This window comes from Myxine glutinosa, chromosome 8 (genome assembly GCF_964187855.1).
Source record: "Myxine glutinosa chromosome 8, kmMyxGlut1.1, whole genome shotgun sequence".
NCBI classification, from domain to species: Eukaryota; Metazoa; Chordata; class Myxini; order Myxiniformes; family Myxinidae; genus Myxine; species Myxine glutinosa.
In genome coordinates this window covers 29183075-29203277 of record NC_136268.1, presented here as the reverse complement: position 1 = coordinate 29203277, position 20203 = coordinate 29183075, and the positions used below count along the sequence as shown (strand labels likewise).

The following is a 20203-nucleotide window of genomic DNA, read 5'->3' as shown; positions in this document are numbered from 1 at the left end:
CACATCGATTATCGGTAATAGTCAAATTTCCCAATCGGCACAGCACTAATACATATATATACATATATACATATATACATACATATATATATATATATATATATATATATATATATATATATATATATATATATATATATATAATACTGACACACTTTGAAAACGCAAAACGGACTTTGGATGCAATAATATGACAAACAACCAGTGGAACTGAAAGGTGTTTACTATGGAAGGAAAACAGGTTAATCAGTCGACAAACCACAAAAGAATATTGTCCTGACAGCAATCCCATAAGATGTCAGACGTCATCAAACAGTCCCACCCTCCACCTCAAAGTCAGTATCTGTTGTGTCCACCATTTGTACATGCAAAAGTCTGATAGTGGCATCAGGGATGTTCCTCCACTCATTCTGTAATGCCTGACCCAACGCAGCAACGTTGTGTGGTGGCGGCTGACGTCGGTGTACACGTCGCCCTAACTCATCCCAAAGGTGCTCGATAGGGTTTAAGTCTGGGGACAAAGCTGGCCAATTGTTAGGGTTAGGGTTAGTTGTTAGGGTTGTACAAAGTTGCGTTTTCAAAGTGTGCCAGGTTGCGTTTTCAAAGTGTGTCAGTATATATATATATATATATATATATATATATATATATATATATATATATATATATATATATATATATATATATATATATATATGTATATATATATATATATGTATATATATATATATATATATATATATATATATATATATATATATATATATATATATATATATATATATATATATATATATATATATATATTGTAACAAATTTGAGAAGTGTAACGAATTTGAGAAAGTGTAACGAATGTGAGAATTATGGTTTCGTTGTGTGTAAATGGCACCCTCCGTAATGTAAAGAAAGGTCGAAGCTCGTCCTCTTAGTTAATTCCATAAACCTACACACAGGACACCATATATCCTTTTAAATAGTTAGTCCCTTATTCCATGTAGGTTAAGGATGTGTTTCCCAATAGTTTGACTCTTCATTGCACCGAATTAAATAAGAGTAGGCCCCTCCGACGCCCCATGGCAGCTTCCAAGTGCCAGGTTTGCCAGGTTTGCTGCAATTGACTCTTTAGCCACTTTGCTGCAATTGACTCTTTAGCCACTTTGCTGCATTTTCATCTCCCGTCCACTTTGCTGCATTTGACTCCATTACGCACGAGGTAACGACGAAGAAGAAAGGCGGGTCTCCACCTCATCATAGAGGGGAGGAGTAAGTCGGCCCCGCTCATCCAACCCAGAATGAGGGGTTTGGCTTGAGAGGGCGGAGAGAGAACACTTGGGGGAGGTTCGCAAAGGTTGAAGGGCGGGGCCTATATAACCCGCAGCGCGACGCTCCCCACGGCAGATGAGCTTTTTGGAGAAGATTGAGAGAGAGGTGCGGCAGATGCGCGATCCAGCTAAAGCAGCCAAGAGAGAACGAGATGTGAGGGGGTGCTGATACTGCAGCAATACGCCGAGACCCTCTAGGCCCTATTGCCGGTTGTGGAGACGCGGAGCTGCCAGCTGCTGTTCTCTTTGAGCACGGAACGTGGACCTCGACGGTGTGGAATTGCCCGGACCTTCCTGCCCTGCCATCGGCTTGGACCTTCTCCTCCCTCCAGTGATTCCTGCCATCATTTCCCCGTGTAAGTGTGCCCGTTTGTCCGTCTTTCATGTTGTCTTGGGGTATTAATTAAGACTGCCATATATATAAGCTAATCATTGCACTATGTCTCCTGCTCCTTCCATTGCCTTATAAATCATCTTTCTTTTCCTTTCTGCTTAGTGTGTATAAATAGTAATAAATCTTGTTATTCCCTACTTTGTCTTTACTTCTTCATGCTCTTTCGGTCGCTTTAGAGGTTTCCATATTGAGTGTACGTGGCGCGATTCGGCCAACGTTCAGGATCGGGTTTAGTGAAGGCTAATGACTCGAACTTCGGGTTGCTAAAAACCGCTCGGCAACTAACTAGACCATCCAAACCGGGGTTCGAGCGGTACTTGTCTCCCTAGTCTGCAGAGGGACGGATAAAGGTATTCGGGATAGACCCTGGACCCATAACCCTGATCCGTTCCATCCCACGGCATAGCGTTACAAGTACCAGGACCGGGGAGACGGCCAGCTTAACAGGACAAGGGGCTAATCACCCCTTGCTAACGGGAGAGCCGTCCCCCGTATCCGTAACAATATATATATATTGTTACGGATGGACACGGTTTGTGTCCGGTGGCTACGACGGGGTGGCTACGACGGGGCGAAGTGTGTATATATATATATATATATACACATACATACATATATATACAGTCACGTGAAAAAGTAAGTACACCCCATGTAAAGTTTTGACTTTTTCAACATATTTCAACATACAGCTATTTGATCTTCATTTCAACAATATTGATAGATAAAGGTGATATTGTAGGAGTTGCAGATAACGAGAGGGCGAGACACTTCATGGCTTGATCAAAGCTCCTTTATTCCAACAGAAACTAAACTCATACCGGAACTCACGCATCTTTTATAACACAACTCACTCTTAGGGGGGCGTAGCTCCAACAACCGAGCGCACGCCACGCCCATACAATCAATAGCCCCACTGGTCCCGTGCCTGTGGATTATGTCCCAATGGGGTAACCCCCACATGCGCCCCCCCCCCCCAGAATTCACTCGCACGGGCAATGGGTGGCCTTAACCACCCGGCCGAAACGACCCCTGATGACCCGAGCAGGGACTGTTAGCGGCTTGGCGGTAGGCGGGTTAACCGGGGACTTACCCGACGGGGGACGGCCCCGCCGTGGAGGTTGAGCCAACCGAGGGGGCTGGTCTAGGTCCAAGTGAGCCGGCTTGAGGCGGTCCACCGAATGGTGGTCCGGTTTTCCGCCGATGTCGACCACGAAGGACTTGTCCCCGGCCTCCAGAACGCGGAAAGGCCCGTTGTAAGGCATCAGGTCCACGTTAACCTGGTCAAACCGTCGCTCGGGCACTGTGAATGGCACCAACGGGGCCTGGGTATGGCGATGCACCTTCGAGTGTTGACACTCGACGCAGGTGTTGGCCCAGTTGCGCACATCCTTCCTGAGCCCGTGCCAAACGAACTTCGCCACCACCAACTTTTGCGATGCCTTCCTGCCCAGGTGAGAAAGACTGTGGATGGCATCGAACACCAGCCGTCTCCAGCTGGTGGCTACGACGGGGCGAGGCTGACCCAAGGAAACGTCGCACAGCAGCGTGGTGCCCGTGTCCTTGAACGGCACGTCAGACAGTCGAAGCCCCGTGACCGCCGCCCTGCAGGCCTGGACATCCGGGTCGGAGATCTGATCGGCCGCCATGCGGGCGTAGTCGATGCCAAGGTGAACCGCGCCAACTATGGACCGGGAGAGACAATCAGCGACCGTATTATCCTTCCCAGCAACATGTTGGATGTCCGTCGTGAACTCGGAAACGAAGGAGAGCTGGCGTTGTTGACGGGCAGACCACGGCTCCGAGACCTTGGCCATGGCAAAAACCAGGGGCTTGTGGTCTACAAACGGCATGAACAGGCGGGCTTCCAACAGGTAACGGAAGTGTCGGACAGCTATGTAGAGGCCGAGGAGCTCACGATCGAAGGTACTGTACTTTCGTTCGTTAAGGCGGAGCTGCCGGCTAAAAAAGCAAGCGGCTGCCACGCCCCGTTGACCCACTGCTCGTGCACGGCGCCAACCGCGTAGTCCGAAGCGTCCGTGGTGAGAGCAATCAGTGCATTGGGCGACGGATGCACCAGCATGGTTGCGCTGGCGAGGGCCAGTTTAGCATCCGTGAAAGCCTTGGCCATCTCCTCAGTCCAGTCAATTTTTTTTTATTTTTTTTTTGTATACTGAACCGAGGCTCGTGAAAGAGCTAACATTTATTTCACAAACAAATCAACCAGACAAACAAAATATATAAAAAGAGGGAGCGGAAGACAAGATGGGGAGAGAAGGGGAAGCACACAAACACAACATTTGAGAGCAGGGAGAAGTGTGGGAGGGAGAGGGCTTGGGGGGAGGAGGCGTGGGAAGGGGGGGGAAGGGGGGGAGAGGTATAAAACACAAGGGGACCGAAATTAGCGGGGGTAGAAAAGATCAAGGTTTTGGATGGGGGAAGATAAGAGATGGTGGTGAACAGCTGTTTTAAAGACCTGGAGGGTGGGGTGGGATTGAAGAGAGTGAGGGGGTTTGTTCCAGAGGCGGGAGAAAAGAGGAATGAAGGAGTGAATGTGAGCAGAAAGTCTTGATTTTGGCAGTTTAACCATAAGAGGGTTGCAGGCAGATCTTGTGCGACCTGTAGGAATATTTGGGGGACAGAGCCCAGAGAGAGCTGGGGGGGCAAGGCCAGAGAGGAGTCGGTAGAAGACGGAAAGACCACCAACCTGCCTGCGTTGAGTGAGTGAAAGGCCCTTGGAGTTAGCTTCATCGCGGGAGATTCCAATGATTCTGAACGCTTTGGTTTCAACAGCGTGAAGACGAGCTAGGTGTGAGGCAGGAGCACCAGACCAGAGGGGAGAGCAGTATTCCATAGAGCTGCGGATGAAAGCCTTGTATGTGGTGAGGAGCTCAGGTGTACCAAGGAAGGACTTCGCACGACGGAGGATGCCCAGTCGGCGACTGGCTTTGGAGGCCAGTTTGAAATGTGGTTTTCCCAGGAAAAATCATGGCAGATAGTGAGACCCAAAAGATTGAGTGACAGAACTTCTTGGAGAGGATTATTCAGAAAGTGGATGGGAGGGTTGTCCAGTCGGTCTTTTCGGGGAGACATCGTAAGAGTGTGAGATTTGTCAGGATTGAAAGACATGTTCCATTTGTTTGCCCAGTCTGTGATTTTTGTCCAGGTCTCCAGATAGTGAGGAGGCTGCAGACTGCCGATCTAAGGGATGAGGAATGGAGCGACAGGGAGTAGAGTCATCAGCAAAGAGATAGAGAGGATTTTCAAGAGAGTCAGAGAGATCATTGATGAAGACCAGAAAAAGCACAGGGCCCAGAACACTGCCTTGGGGAGCTCCAGCCTGAACAGGAAGAGGAGATGAGAGAAACCCATTCAGGGCCACACGTTGACTACGACCAGAGAGGAGGTCCGCCAGCCATGCGTGGAGATTTCCATGGATACCAAATGAGGAGAGTTTGGTGAGCAGAGCGGGGTGCCAGACCGTATCGAAGGCACGTGAAATGTCAAGGGAGACAGCTCTAATTTCCTGTTTGGCGTTGAGGACCTCCATCCATTGTTGAGAAAGCAGAAGCAGCATGTCCAGAGTAGAGTGACCAGGTCTGAAACCAAATTGATGGTCAGAGATCAAGCCATTGGAGAAGAGGAAAGATTTCATATCTGAAGCAATGATGGATTCCATGACTTTGCTGATAATTGGGAGAAGGCTGATTGGTCTGTAGTTGCTAGGATCTGTTTTTGCACCTTTTTTGTGCAAAGCGGTGATGTTGGCTGATTTCCAAGCAGGAAATGCTTGGCGCGTTTGGTAGGCTTGGTAGGCTTGCCCTTGAGGGCCTCATAAAGGGGACACATCAGCTGGGCCGCACGGGGCAGGAAACGATGGCAAAAGTTCACCATGCCCAAAAACTCCTGCAGGGCCTTGACGGTGAGGGGGCGTGGAAAACCCTTCACAGCCTCCACTTTAGACGGCAGTGGGACGGCCCCCTCCTTTGTGATGCGGTGGCCGAGAAAGTCAATTGAAGCCACCCCGAACAAGCACTTGGCCAGGTTAATGATAAGGCCGTGCTGACTGAGGTGTTCAAAGACCGCTCAGAGGTGAAGCATGTGCTCCGTCCTGGAAGCGCTGGCGATGAGGATATCATCCAGGTAGATGAACAGAAACGGCAAATCCCGCAACACGCTGTCCATCAGGCGCTGGAAAGCCTGGACCGCGTTCTTGAGCCCAAAAGGCATACGGAGGATTTCAAAAAGCCCGAACGGTGTAATCACCGTGGTCTTAGGAACGTCCTGCGGCCGGACGGGGACCTGGTGGTAACCACGAATGAGGTCCACCTAAGAAAAAAAAACTTTACCGGCCAAGCGGGCAGAAAAATCCTGAATGTGCGGGATTGGGTAGCGGTCAGGGGTAGTGGCATCGTTAAGGTGGCGATAATCCCCGCACGGGCGCCATCCGCCACCCGGCTTTGGCACAATGTGGAGAGGCGAGGCCCACGGGCTGTCGGACCGTCGCACGATGCCAAGATGCTCCAACGTGTCGAACTCCGCCTTTGCGATAGCGAGTTTCCCAGGGTCGAGGCGTCAAGCGTAGTCAGGCGGGCGTAGACAGGCGGGCTGGTGGTCGGAATGTGATGCTCCACCCCTTGCTTGACGGCAACGGCCGAAAAGGTGGGCCGTGTAAGGACCAGGAACTCGGTGAGGAGGCGGGCGAACTCATCGGAGGTCGAGAGCGTGCACGCAAGCCTCGTTGAGGCGGACCCGCTCAGCGAGCATGGAAGAGAACTGAATGTCTCCGCATTAATGAGCCGCCAATTTTTAACATCAATAGGCCGTTGGCGCAGAGGAAATCAGCGCCCAGCAAGGGGGTGGACACCCTCGCCGTGACAAAATCCCATGTAAACCGCGGCCTGCCAAAGCACAGTGCCACGGTCCGTTTGCCAAAAGTCTGAATAGCACTGCCGTTGGCGGCTTCCAGGGCGGGGCCGTGACTCCCGGCCTCCCGGTCCGATGCCAACACAGGTAGAATGCTCACCTGGGCCCCTGTGTCGCAGAGGAAACGACGTCCAGAGTCGGTGTCCGAAATGAACAACGAACTGCCCGAACGGCCGACGCTCATGGCAGTTAACGAGTGCCGGCCATCCCGTTTCCCGACTCGCTGAAGTTGCAGGGTGGCCGGCATGCCTTGGCCTTGGGCCCAAACCTTGCGTAGTAAAAGCACAAGCCTGGGGCCTTCCGGCGCTGGGCCGTAATGGCGGCCGCGACGGCGCGACGGTGTCCGCCAGCGGCGCAGGCTCGACGGGGCCGGGGTCCCATGCAGCCGCACTACATTGCTGTCTGGCGGAGAAATACTTGTCTGCTTCCCTGACCAGGGCGTGAAAATCCTTAACAGACAAGTTGGCCAGGGCTGTCTGTACCTGACCTGGCAGCTGTTGCAGGAACAGTTCTTTGAAGAGGAAACATGGTCGGTGGCTGCCCAGGAGAGACAACATGTGGTCCATAAGCTCCGACGGCTTGGAGTCACCCAGCCCGTGTAGAGAAAGTCGTTCGCGGGTGCGCTCGGCCTCAGTGAGCTCGAAGGTTACGAGCAGCAGCGCCTTTAGCGTCTCGTACTTGCGGCCCTTCGGAGGATCCTTAAGAACGCTCACCACTCTGGTCGCAGTGGAGCCGCTGAGCACAGACACGACATAATAATACTTCGTGTCGTCTGCAGAAATGCTCCGAATGGCGAATTGGGCCTCAGCTTGTGCGAACCAAACGGCAGCTTGTCGTTCCCAAAACTCCGGCAGTTTAATCGAAACTGCGCTTGTCGCCATGTTCGTTTGAAGCTCCGAAAACGTTTGAGAGCAAGACGGGGTCACCAATGTAGGAGTTGCGGATAACGAGAGGGCGAGACACTTCATGGCTTGATCAAAGCTCCTTTATTCCAACAGAAACTAAACTCATACTGGAACTCACGCATCTTTTATAACACAACTCACTCTTAAAGGGGCGTGGCTCCAACAACCGGGCGCACGCCACGCCCATACAATCAATAGCCCCACTGGTCCTGTGCCTGTGGATTATGTCCCAATGGGGTAACCCCCACAATATAATATAACAAATATCATGAAACATTTACATTTTGTAGTTCATTGTATAATTTAAATAAACATATATGCAAATTTCGCCTGTGGAAAAAGTAAGTACACCCTTGGCTCTAATAGGTGGTATTGCCCCCTTTGGCAGAAACAACCTCAAATAGGCGTTTCTTATAACTGTCTACCAATCTCTGACATCGACTGGGAGAAATTTTTGCCCACTCCTCCATGCAGAATTCTTTCAGCTGTGCGATGTTTGAGGGGTTTCTTGCATGCACAGCTCGTTTCAAATCCCCCCACAACATCTCGATGGGATTTAGATCCGGGCTTTGACTTGGCCATTCCAGAACCCTCCATTTCTTTCTTTTCAGCAATTCCTAGGTGGATTTACTGGTATGTTTAGGGTCATTGTCATGTTGCAAGGTCCACCTTCGGTTGAGCTTCAACTTTCCGACAGATGGCCTCACATTATCCTCAAGCACCCTCTGGTACAATGAAGAATTCATAGTGGATTCTATGATGGTGAGCTGCGCAGGCCCTGATGCAGCAAAGCTGCCCCCAACCTTAATATTTCCACCACCATGCTTTACAGTTGGTATCAGGTTCTTGTGGTCAAATGCTGTCTTTGGTTTTCGCCAAACATGTCTTCTGGTACTGTGGCCAAATAGCTCTACCTTTGACTCATCTGTCCAGGACACATTGTTCCAGAAGTGCCGGTCTTTGCCAACGTGTTCATTGGCAAACTTTAGTCTTGCCCTGATGTTCCTTCTGGACAGCAAAGGTTTCCTCCTGGCACACCTCCCATGTAGATCAAATTTGTGCAGCCTCTTTCTAATGGTAGACTCGTGCACTTTGACATCAACAGTGGCAAAAGCTACCTGTAGGGCCCGTTATGTCATTCTGGGGTTCTTAGAGACTTCTTTCAGCATCTTGCGGTCTGCTCTCGGGCTGAACTTGCTGGGGCGGCCTGGCCTGAACAAGTTTGCAGTTGTTTGGAATCTTTTCCACTTGTAGATGATCTTCCGGACAGTCGAATGATTGATTTCAAATTGTTTGGAGATATTTTTAAATCCCTTCCCAAACTCGTAGGCATCTATAACCTTCTTTCTGAAGGCCTCAGAGAGCTCTTTTGATCTAGGCATGGTGACGCCGCACACTTCAACAACAAAGAGCAAACCAAACTAAATGTCTGAGGTATAAATAAGACAGGTTCCTCCAAGATCCTCTCTAATGATGTTCTAATCATTTGCACATGAGCTGGTGCACCTGATTCTAATTTTAGGTATTTGAAGTAGTGATAAATGTGGGGGTGTACTTACTTTTTCCACATGCGAAATTTGCATTTATGTTTATTTAAATTATACAATGGACTACAAAATGTAAATGTTTCATGATATTTGTTATATTATATCACCTTTATCTTTCAATATTGTTGAAATGAAGATCAAATAGCTGTATGTTGAAATATGGTGAAAAAGTCAAAACTTTACATGGGGTGTACTTACTTTTTCACGTGACTGTATATACATATATATATATATATATATATATATATATATATATATATATATATATATATATATATATATATATATATATACTGTTACGTTTGTGTGGGTACGGAAGAAATACCACAGTGGAGTTAAGATCGTATAGGTTTTAGCATGGACCGTGCACGAGAAGAAGAAGAACCTCGATGTAATAAGTCTGGAACCTGTCAGGTTAAGAGTGTTTGCATGCCACCACACGGAGGGTGGTTTTGTGTTGGTTAGATAGGGCTTAAGGATAATCCCCAGTATGTAATTGTTTCCTGTGATTTTTCCCTTCTGTTTTTTTACAAGTAAAAAGGCCAGCCATAAAAACCCTCGTTCGCCAGCAACAACAATAACAACGACATTTAAACCGACATTGAAAACAGAAAGCTGAACATTCCCGAACGACTGCTAGAGACTCCGCCTCCAAGAGATCATGACCTTTCGGCCACGCCCTGAAGTTCGTCGTTGGTTGCGGTCATATGGAATGATGTAATGGGGCGCGTGGATTGGTCGAGGAGTGACGTCAGCAAGGGAAAAAGGAAGGTGCGTCCCTCCCTCTCGCTCTCGCTGGTTCTGGCGATTGGATTGGGCGGTCGCTCTTGTCCTTTGTCCCTGGCTTGGCTGTTCCTGGCTCATGTGCGCTTTTTGGGAGAACTTTCGGAACTCGGGTGGACTTTTGCGATCGTGAGGAGGATGTGTTAGTGGCAGTTTGTGGGTCTGCATTGTGCTTCCCTGGACGGCTGAGGGACCCGAGGGAGGACTGCACTCCGAAGGGACCTTGCGTTTGTGGCGCCGAGGAGCGGCCATCTTGTGCACTTCCCGCCTGTGGAGCTTCAAGCTAAAAGTGTTGTTGAACAAGCTGAGTGCCGGCCGATATAAAAAAGAACATCGTTTTCTTTTTCTTTAATCATTCCCCTGTCTGTTTTCGTGTCTGAGTGGACACGTCTCAAAGTGGGAATTATAGTTTTTACCTCGCCTTTCATTCTTCTCTTGCATTTATTTTCATTAAATCCTTTATTGTTGCATTACATTTATTGTATTGTGAATTTTCCTTGTCTTGTATCTGTGTTTGTGGGTTCGAGGAATAAACTCCACGGCGGCCGTCCATAAAGGTAAGATATCAGCGCCTTCCCATCCTGTGCGTGCCAAAAAGATTCCGCCAAGTTTCGAACTGCTACCTCGGAGTTAACCGATCGATACAATCACACTTTCCGAAAGAAGTCACAAACCTGCAGTACAAGGATTATCTGAAGTTTTTCTTGCACCATATATTTTATTTATTCAGATGCAGCCTGTGGATGCTGGTTGCATCATTTTCGGCGGGTGATGTTTAGCCGCTAATGCGATGCCACTGTTACCAGTAAGCCAATACTCATTGTGCTGAACTCGGAAGCATGACAGGCTGAGTCAACTCAACTTTCCTTCTTTTTTTTGTATACAAGATCGAGGCTCGTGTAAGAGCTAACATCAATCACAAAAAGACAAACTGACACATAAAACATAAGATAAAGGGAGCTGGAGACAAGGTGGGGAGAGAGAGGGAAGCACACAAGTACAACATTTGAGAGCCATCGGGAGATGTGTGGGACAGAGAGGGCTTGGGGGGGAGGAGGCACGGGAAGGGGCGGGAGGGGGGAGAGGTAAAAAAAAAAAAAACACATGGACACAGCTAGGACTTCAGGAAAGAAGTCGGAATTTCAAAAAAGTGGATCTTGGGTGAAATTAGCAGGGGTGGAAGAGATCAAGGTTTGGGATGGGGGAAGATAAGAGGTGGTGGTGAACACCTGTTTTAAAGACATGGAGGGAGGAGTGGGATTGAAGAGAGTGAGGGAGTTTGTTCCAGAGGCGGGAGAAAAGAGGAATGAAAGAGTGAAGGTGAGCAGAGAGTCTTGATTTTGGCAGTTTCACCAGAAGAGGGTTGCTGGCAGATCTTGTGCGACCTGTAGGAATATTTGGGGGACAGAGCACAGACAGAGCTGGGGGAGCTAGGCTGGAGAGGAGTCGGTACAAGACAGAAAGACCACCAACCTGCCTGTGGTGAGTGAGTGAAAGGCCCTCGGAGTTAAAGTTAGTTAAACTGGTGATAATACAACGAATTGAACCCAAGACCCCAGGATCAAGCCTGTTTCAACACAGCAGATGCCAGGGCGATTGATTTTGTGTCGTGCCACGAAAGTGTCCTTTCACAAATAGAAACAACAGAAGATATGAAGCATGCCATCCGACAACATGTATCTTCTCTTCTTGGTTTACCGAAGCATATCGAATTCTAACCTCAAACGAAGCCATTGCCACCCATAACCTTAAAATGGATTCAAATATTGTCATTTTGCCAGCTCATAAGGGCAGAGCTACTGTAGTTATGAAAAAGACAGAATATTCACAAAAAGTGAGTCTACTTCTGGAAGAATAAGAATAAGAAGCTTACGTTAAGCTACAGTCAAATCTGATGAAGACTTTCACGGGGAAGATCAGCAGAATGCTTACCAGTTTGAAGCGTCTGAGGGTAATAACCATTAGCGACTGGCAACAAATGAAGCCAATGGATGCAGCAATTGGCATGACTCTATCGTCCACCGAAAATTCGAAAACGGGTGGGAGAGGTATAGAACACATGGACACTGCTAGGACTTCCAGGAAAGAAGTTGGTATTTCAAAAAAGTGGATCTGGAGTGAAATTAATGGTGGGGTGGAAAAGATCAAGGTTTTGGATGGGGGAAGATAAGAGATGGTGGTGAACAGCTGTTTTAAAGACCTGGAGGGGGGAGTGGGATTGAAGAGAGTGAGGGAGTTTGTTCCAGAGGCGGGAGAAAAGAGCAATGAAAGAGTGAAGGTGAGCAGAGAGCCTAGATTTTGGCAGTTTCACCAGAAGAGGGTTGCTGGCAGATCTTGTGCGACCTGGAAGATTATTTGGGGGACAGAGCACAGGCAGAGCTGGGGGAGCAAGGCCGGAGAGAAGTCGGTAGAAGACAGAAAGACCACTTACCTGCCTGCGGCGAGTGAAAGGCCCTCGGAGTTAGCTTCATCGCAGGAGATTCCAATGATTCTGAAAGCTTTGGTTTCAACAGCATGAAGACGAGCTAGGTGTGAGGCAGGAGCACCTGCCCAGAGGGGAGAACAGTATTCCATTGAGCTGCGGATGAAAGCTTTGTATGTGGTGAGAAGCTCAGGTGTGCCAAGGAAGGACTTTGCATGACGGATGATGCCCAGTCGGCGACTGGCTTTGGAGGCCAGCTTGGAAATGTGGTTTTCCCAGGAAAGATCATGGCAGATAGTGAGACCCAAAAGTTTGAGTGACAGAACTTCTTGGAGAGGATTGTTGAGAAAGTAGATGGGAGGGTTGTCCAGTCGATCTTTTCAGAGAGACATAGTAAGAGTGTGGGATTTGTCAGGATTGAAAGACATGTTCCACTTGTTTGACCAGTCTGATTTTGTCCAGGTCTGCAGAGAGTGAGGAGGCTGCAGACTGCCGATCTGAGGGATGAGGAATGGAGCAGCAGAGAGTGGAGTCATCAGCAAGGAGATAGAGAGGATTTTCCAGAGAGTCGGAGAGATCACTGATGAAGACCAGAAAATAATGTGATAATATGTGAAGATATGTGTTTGCTTCAATCCCGCTCCAATTGACGAAATAATCCATGGCAAGCTCACGGAATTCCGGTTATGCCGAAACGAACAAAAATCTGAAGATTATACACACCTCATGGAGGTGTTTGTCTTTTGCCTGAAAACGTACTTTACATTTAACGGAACAGTCTTGGAGCAAATATAAAGCACGCCTATGGAATCACCTGTATCGGGGATCATAGCGGAAGCTGTGCTGCAACGACTGGAATCGCTGGTATTCACCATCTACCGACCAGAGTTGTTAGTTCGTTGTGTTGACGATACTTTTGTCATAATACAACAGGATATGATAAGCACTTTCAAAGAACAATTCAACGCTGTCTTTCCCGAAAATCAATTCACAATGGAAGAAGCAGATCGACGGCTGGTATTCTTGGATTATTTGGTTTCCAGACAATTTTGGGAGCTGCAGACAACCATATACAGTACAAGAATCCAACCAATGCCAATCAGATTCTGCATTATGGTAGTAACCATCCTATGGCCCATACACGAAGCTGCCTGCGAACACTTTTCTGACGGTTCGAAACACACTGGAGCAATTTGGAAGCCAAAAAATAAGAAAGGAACTTCCTGAAAAAGTTGTTCCATTCAAATGGTTACCCCAATAGTTTCGTGAATAAGCGTATGTGGAGGAAGGTAAATGGTGGACCCATACAACCCAAACGAAATTTTTTAGCATACCCTCCCATATGTGACAAATGTATTGGAAGCTACCACTCGCCTGCAAGTCCCGTTTGAAGTTGGCATCACACATAGACCTAAGGCTACCATTAAACGTGGGATCATGCAACCAAAAGCCAATTGAATAGGGAGGACAAATCATGTGTCATCTATAATCTATAATTCCACTAATCTCTGTGTGTATGTGTGTGTGTATGTATGCGACAACGATTTCTCGACAACTACCGGTCCGATATACTTGAAACTTGCCAGGTATATTGCTGGGGACCCGAGGATGTGCCTTTTCAAGGTTTGAAATTAATCGGACAAGTACTTACCGAGCTATGGCGATTTAGCCGTTCGCCGTTCGCTTTGGCGTTGCGAATGGACCAAACCATTCCATGTAAATAGAGGGGGGGGTTCTGTGGTCGTTGCGAATGGACGAAACCATTTCATGTAAATAGAGGGGGGGGATTGTCACTGTACTCGCAAGCCGTTCGCCGTTCGCTTTGGCGTTGCGAATGGACCAAACCATTTCATGTAAATAGAGGGGGGGGATATAATTTTAGATAGATATATAGTACGGGCATATATATAGTACGGGCATGCCCTAGTCTATAAAGTAAATTGCAGCAACTCTGCAGCCCACTGCATTGGAGAGACTTCGAAGAGACTGAAAAGAAGGCTACACGAACATCAGTTAGCCATACGTAGAAATGACCAATTTGCAATTTGATTCATACACCTGCATGAAGAAGTAAATGTGTTTTATTTTTCAGATGTTGGGCGCCCCTTTATATGAACTTTTCTGGAGCATCACTTGGTTCCTCCTAAGAACACACGGGTAGTACAGCATGCACACGAGATATTTTTTTGAATGTCCCTTCTTTTCTGAAGTTTGCCACATGGCACATACCATATATAAAGGGGTCCTTTCCTATGCCCCTGGGATTTTTCCCAAGAATGTTATAAGGACACCGTCAAGGACTGTATCATCAACTGTGACACATGAGGGAAGCTCATAGCTGATCAGTCACTATGGAAAAGCCTAGTGAGAGCTGGGACTCTTCATTTCGAGAGAATTTATACCAGCTGCTTGATTCCAAGTTTCAACGATGGAAAAACCGAGCTAGCACCCGCTTGCCTCTGGCACAAACCGATGATGCCAGACCTGTGGACTCGTGACAGTCCTGAATGACACTCCACATCCACCAGAGAACCTTCAGTGGACGCAACCAATCTGATGGTAAATGACTGTTCAGACATTCTCAAAACTGAGAGAAACTATAGTCATCATCATGCTTAGTTATATACATATGGAGTAAACTTTAGACATTTGGAAAAGGAAATTGTATCTGAGTGTGGTTAAAAAAACAAATACAAGGCTGCCTACCTTGGTCGTACTGCACGAGGTGCTTTGCCTCGAGTGAGTTGGCCGTGTACTTTCCTGCCACGTTGCGATGCATGAGGGCCGAGGCACGAAAAAGCGAGAAACAGCCTGGGACGCAAAGTACACAGCCGAACACATGTTCGGCAGACTTCTGCAGCCAGTGTCCAACTGCGTACTCAAACTTCTGGTACCACACCAATGGGCCTACGAGAGAGTCACAACCAGTAGGATGACACTCTAACAATGAAGAAGAACCACCTTTAGAGGCCATTTTTCCCCGCAGGGCAGGGGTTGGCTTATTTCGGGCACCTTGGTCCCTTTTTGAAGCGATGTTTTATGGCCGGATGCCCTTCCTGCCGCCAACCCTGTTAGTCACCTCTTGCGACACACAGGGAATTACCAGTGAACTGGTACTCGATTTGCCGACCTCGGAAGGATGACAGGCTGAGTCAACCCTCCTGGTGTTGATTCAGCGATCGACCAGGATTCGAACCCAGGATCCTAGGATCCCAAGCCGGCAGCCTAACCGCTAAGCCAACACCAAGCTGCTCTAACAATGAAGAAAGGGATCTCCACAGGGCAATGTCCGGAAGCACTCATTGCCAGTACGGTATGCAATGAGAGTCATCACGTAACTTAACAGTTATTGAATGTGTAAGAAGCAGAGAGGTAAAATCACATTAGTATCGCTGCTTGAGTGGTAATGAGCAACTCATAAAAGGATATCTGTTTAACATAATATGAGTATATGCCATGAGGAACTTGTTAGCACCAAAGTAGCACATCCTCTGTGATGTGATGCACAGTTGCACAAACCATTTCCAGTTGGGTGGATTCGGCCACACGCAGCTGCCACAGTATCATCCCTCTGCAACCGGTCTAGAAGCATCATTAATGCTCCTGGTTTGAAGTCCGTGTCTCCATCGAGAGCCAACAGATAAGTGTGATCTCGATCCTGGGAAGAGAGCTCATTGAGATGAAAACTCTTAAACTCTTTAAAAAAAAAACTCTTAAAACTCTTTAAAAAGAACAGCACAATGATAACTGGTAGAGCTATGGTAACTAAGTTGGGTTTAAAGTTGGTTTTCCCCCAGTTTGTGATTGCCTACTGTGGCTTTTCCCTACGTTTTTTACAACTACAACAAGGCCGGTCATAAAAACTCATGTTCGTTACAACAACAACAACAACATGCCCCTCCCCTCCAAATCTTCCCAATCACCCATTCCTTTCAAATCTCCCCCCACACCCCTCCCCTCCGAGACTCTCCCTCACTCCTCCCCTCCTAGACTCCCCTCTCACCCCTCCCCCTCAAAGCGTCCTCCCCGCTTCTTCCCCCTTCCAACTTTCACCTTCATCTCCCTCAACCTTCTGCCTCGCTCTTCCCCCTCGTCAAATAACACCTCACTGCGCCTCTCCCAATCACCATCAAACCTTTTGTCTGCCCCATCCTTCCCTTTCTCCGAGCTATTCTGTAATCTCTGACACACCTTCAACAGCTCTCCCTACCTCTTCCTCCTCTTCCACATCTTACCCTACCGCTCCCCCCCCCCCCCCCTGTTCTGTATCCGATGCTCCCCCTTCCTCTTCCTTAACAGTATGGACCTCAAACATCCGGGGCCTTCGCTCAAACATGTCTGATCTCTCCATACAGGTTGCTTCTGACAAACCAGACGTGATCTGCTTAACAGAAACTTTCCTCCTTCACGATGTCTCTGATTCCTTGGTATCTCTCCCAGGTTACTCCCTACTCCGGTATGATAGACCTGAGCCTCGTCCTGGAGGTGGGGTTGCTATCTTTATAAAAAACTCTCTTCCTCACTCGCCCTGCACTGCCCTCTCTCCACCTCACCCCCAGGAATACCTTTGGCTACGGCTTCCCCTTCGCTCCCACCTTTTGTTCATATGTGTGTTGTACCGTCCACCAAACAGTGATGACTCCATCTACATCTCGCTGTCTGAGAATATGGACCAACTTCTATCTACCCATCCCAACTCTCTCTTCCTCATATGTGGTGATTTCAACTGTCACCATGCCAGTTGGCTGGGTGTGGGTACCTCTCTCACCAGCCATGGCTCTTCAGCAAAGGACTTCTGTGACTCACTGGGACTGACACAAACTGTCAATTTCCCGACCCGGATTTCAGTCAACGGAGCATCTTCTCTTCTGGACTTGGTTATGACTAACTTCCCTGAAAATGTCTGCTGCTCTTCTTCTGCTCCAATCGGTTCTTCTGATCATGTGCTTGTTAAAGTGGACATCTCTCTGACCATTCTCAGAGAGCCTCCTCAGCGTCGACGAGTCTGGCATTTCACTCAGGCCAACTGGCACGGTCTTCAAGCAGCCATCAATCATCTGGACTGGTCTCCCATCTCTACTGCCTCTGACATAAATTCTTCCTGGGAATTCTTCCAAAGCAAACTGCTCTCTCTCATGCACAGATTTATCCCATCTCGTCTTCTGTTGTCATACCCTTCCTCCCGTCCATGGTACACGGAATCTTGTGGTGAGGCTATTGCCCAGAAACAACTTGCTTTCGTCTCCTGGAAAGCAAATCCAACGGAAGGAAATCTCATTTCCTTTCACAAAGCCCGAAACAAGTGTGTGTCCACGCTCAGGAGAGCCAGGAAACAATATCTCTCCGTTCTCAGGACCGAACTCTCTTATCTGTCTCCCTCTTCCAAATCCTGGTGGCGTCTGGTCAAATCTGTTTCTGGTGTTTGTTCCCCCTCCATCCCCTCCCTCACCTCAAATGGCCACACGGCTGACTCCGCACGCGAAAAAGCTGAATGCCTCAACTCTGTGTTTGCCTCTAAATCTTGTGTCCCAAACCCATCCCTCTCTGTACCCACCGTACCCAGTCGTACCCAGCTGCTCCTGGACTCTGTGTCCTTTCCTCCTGACAAGGTGGAAAAGTTTCTGTCAACCCTCGACTCGGATTCTGCAACTGGACCTGACGGCATCAGCCCACGGGTCCTAAAATCCTGTTCTTCCGCTCTTTCACTCCCTCTCTCTGTTCTCTTCACCCTCTCTTTTGCTCAAGGTCATCTTCCATCTGCTTGGAAATCTGCCAACATCACCGCTTTGCACAAAAAAGGTGCAAAAACAGATCCCAGCAACTACAGACCAATCAGCCTTCTCCCAATTATCAGCAAAGTCATGGAATCCATCATTGCTTCAGATATGAAATCTTTCCTCTTCTCCAATGGCTTGATCTCTGATCATCAATTTGGTTTCAGACCTGGACACTCTACTCTGGACATGCTGCTTCTGCTTTCTCAACAATGGATGGAGGTCCTCAATGCCAAACAGGAAATTAGAGCAGTCTCTCTTGACATATCACGTGCCTTCGATACGGTCTGGCACCCCGCTCTGCTCACCAAACTCTCCTCTTTTGGTATCCATGGAAATCTCCACGCATGGCTGGCGGACTTCCTCTCTAGTCGTAGTCAACGTGTGGCCCTGAATGGGTTTCTCTCATCTCCTCTTCCTGTTCAGGCTGGAGTTCCACAAGGCAGTGTTCTAGGCCCTGTCCTTTTTCTGGTCTTCATCAATGATCTCTCTGACTCTCTTGAAAATCCTCTGTATCTCTTTGCTGATGACTCTACTCTCTGTCGCTCCATTCTTCATCCCTCAGATCGGCAGTCTGCTGCCTCCTCACTCTCTGCAGACCTGGACAAAATCACAGACTGGGCAAACAAGTGGAACATGTCTTTCAATCCTGACAAATCTCACACTCTTACGATGTCTCTCCGAAAAGACCGACTGGACAACCCTCCCATCCACTTTCTGAATAATCCTCTCCAAGAAGTTCTGTCACTCAAGCTTTTGGGTCTCACTATCTGCCATGATCTTTCCTGGGAAAACCACATTTCAAATCTGGCCTCCAAAGCCAGTCGCCGACTGGGCATCCTCCGTCGTGCGAAGTCCTTCCTTGGCACACCTGAGCTCCTCACCACATACAAGGCTTTCATCCGCAGCTCAATGGAATACTGCTCTCCCCTCTGGGCTGGTGCTCCTGCCTCACACCTAGCTCGTCTTCACGCTGTTGAAACCAAAGCATTCAGAATCATTGGAATCTCCCGCGATGAAGCTAACTCCAAGGGCCTCTCACTCACTCACCGCAGGCAGGTTGGTGGTCTTTCCATCTTCTACAGACTCCTCTCTGGCCTTGCCCCCCCAGCTCTCTCTGGGCTCTGTCCCGCAAATATTCCTACAAGTCGCACAAGATCTGCCTGCAACCCTCTTATGGTCAAACTGCCAAAATCAAGACTCTCTGCTCACCTTCACTCCTTCATTCCTCTTTTCTCCCGCCTCTGGAACAAACTCCCTCACTCTCTTCAATCCCACTCCACCCTCCACGTCTTTAAAACAGCTGTTCACCACCATCTCTTATCTTCCCCCATCCAAAACCTTGATCTTTTCTACCCCCGCTAATTTCACCCCAATTCCACTTTTTTGAAATACCAACTTCTGTCCTGGAAGTCATTGGTGTCCTTGTGTTTTATACTTCTCCCTCCACCCCCCCCCCTTCCCATGCCTCCTCCCCCCAAGCCCTCTCCCTTCCACACATCTCCCTGCTCTCAAATGTTGTGTTTGTGTGCTTCACCTTCTCTCCCCATCTTGTTTTCCGCTCCCGCTTTTTATATATTTTGTTTGTCTGGTTGATTTGTTTGTGAAGTAAATGTCAGCTCTCTCACGAGCCTCGATTCAGTATACAACAACAACAAAAAAAAAAAAACAAAAAAAAAAAACACACACAACAACAACAACAACAACAACAACAACAACAACCGTCCCCTGCAAGCCGAACGTTCTCGATCGACAAATAAACCATGCCTCCAAACTATAGTAAACGGTAGGCCATGCACCGAGCTTCGTTATTGGTCAAGAGGACATGGGGGGATTCGATGGAGCCCAGGCGATTGGACAGAGCGACGTCAGAGCGAGAATGTTCGGAAAGAAATAAGAACAATCGCTGACTCTCTCTCTCTCTCGGACTGGCTTTTGTCAGTGGCGGTCGCTTTGGAAAAAGAAGTCACTTTGGAAACAAACCCTGGCAATGTATAATCAGCAGTGGCCTGCAGGGCCCACCAAGATGTATTAGGCCCACTAGAAAATCAAGATGGCGGCCATATAATTTCGTCTCTGGTGCTATGATGGGTGGAGTCAAGTGACAGATGTGGGTGTGGTCTGGCAGCTGGC

The 20203-nt window shown here is 48.2% G+C and overlaps 1 protein-coding gene across 4 annotated transcripts in view; it reads right to left on the bottom strand.

Annotated features, from left to right (window-relative positions):
* The window catches only part of LOC137432335 (chitin synthase chs-2-like), a 127649-nt gene that overhangs the window by 23135 nt on the left and 84311 nt on the right, over window positions 1–20203 (bottom strand). For all 4 annotated transcript variants that reach the window (XR_013624264.1, XR_013624265.1, XR_013624266.1 and 1 more), the window contains exons 9-10: window positions 15816–15954; window positions 15003–15203 (exon numbers count right to left, since the gene is read on the bottom strand). Coding sequence is in view for 1 of the 4 variants with exons in the window: in XM_068124170.2 (XP_067980271.2) it covers window positions 15003–15203; window positions 15816–15954 (340 nt within the window). In the remaining 3 variants the exon portion in view is untranslated. The remainder of the gene's footprint in view (window positions 1–15002; window positions 15204–15815; window positions 15955–20203) is intronic.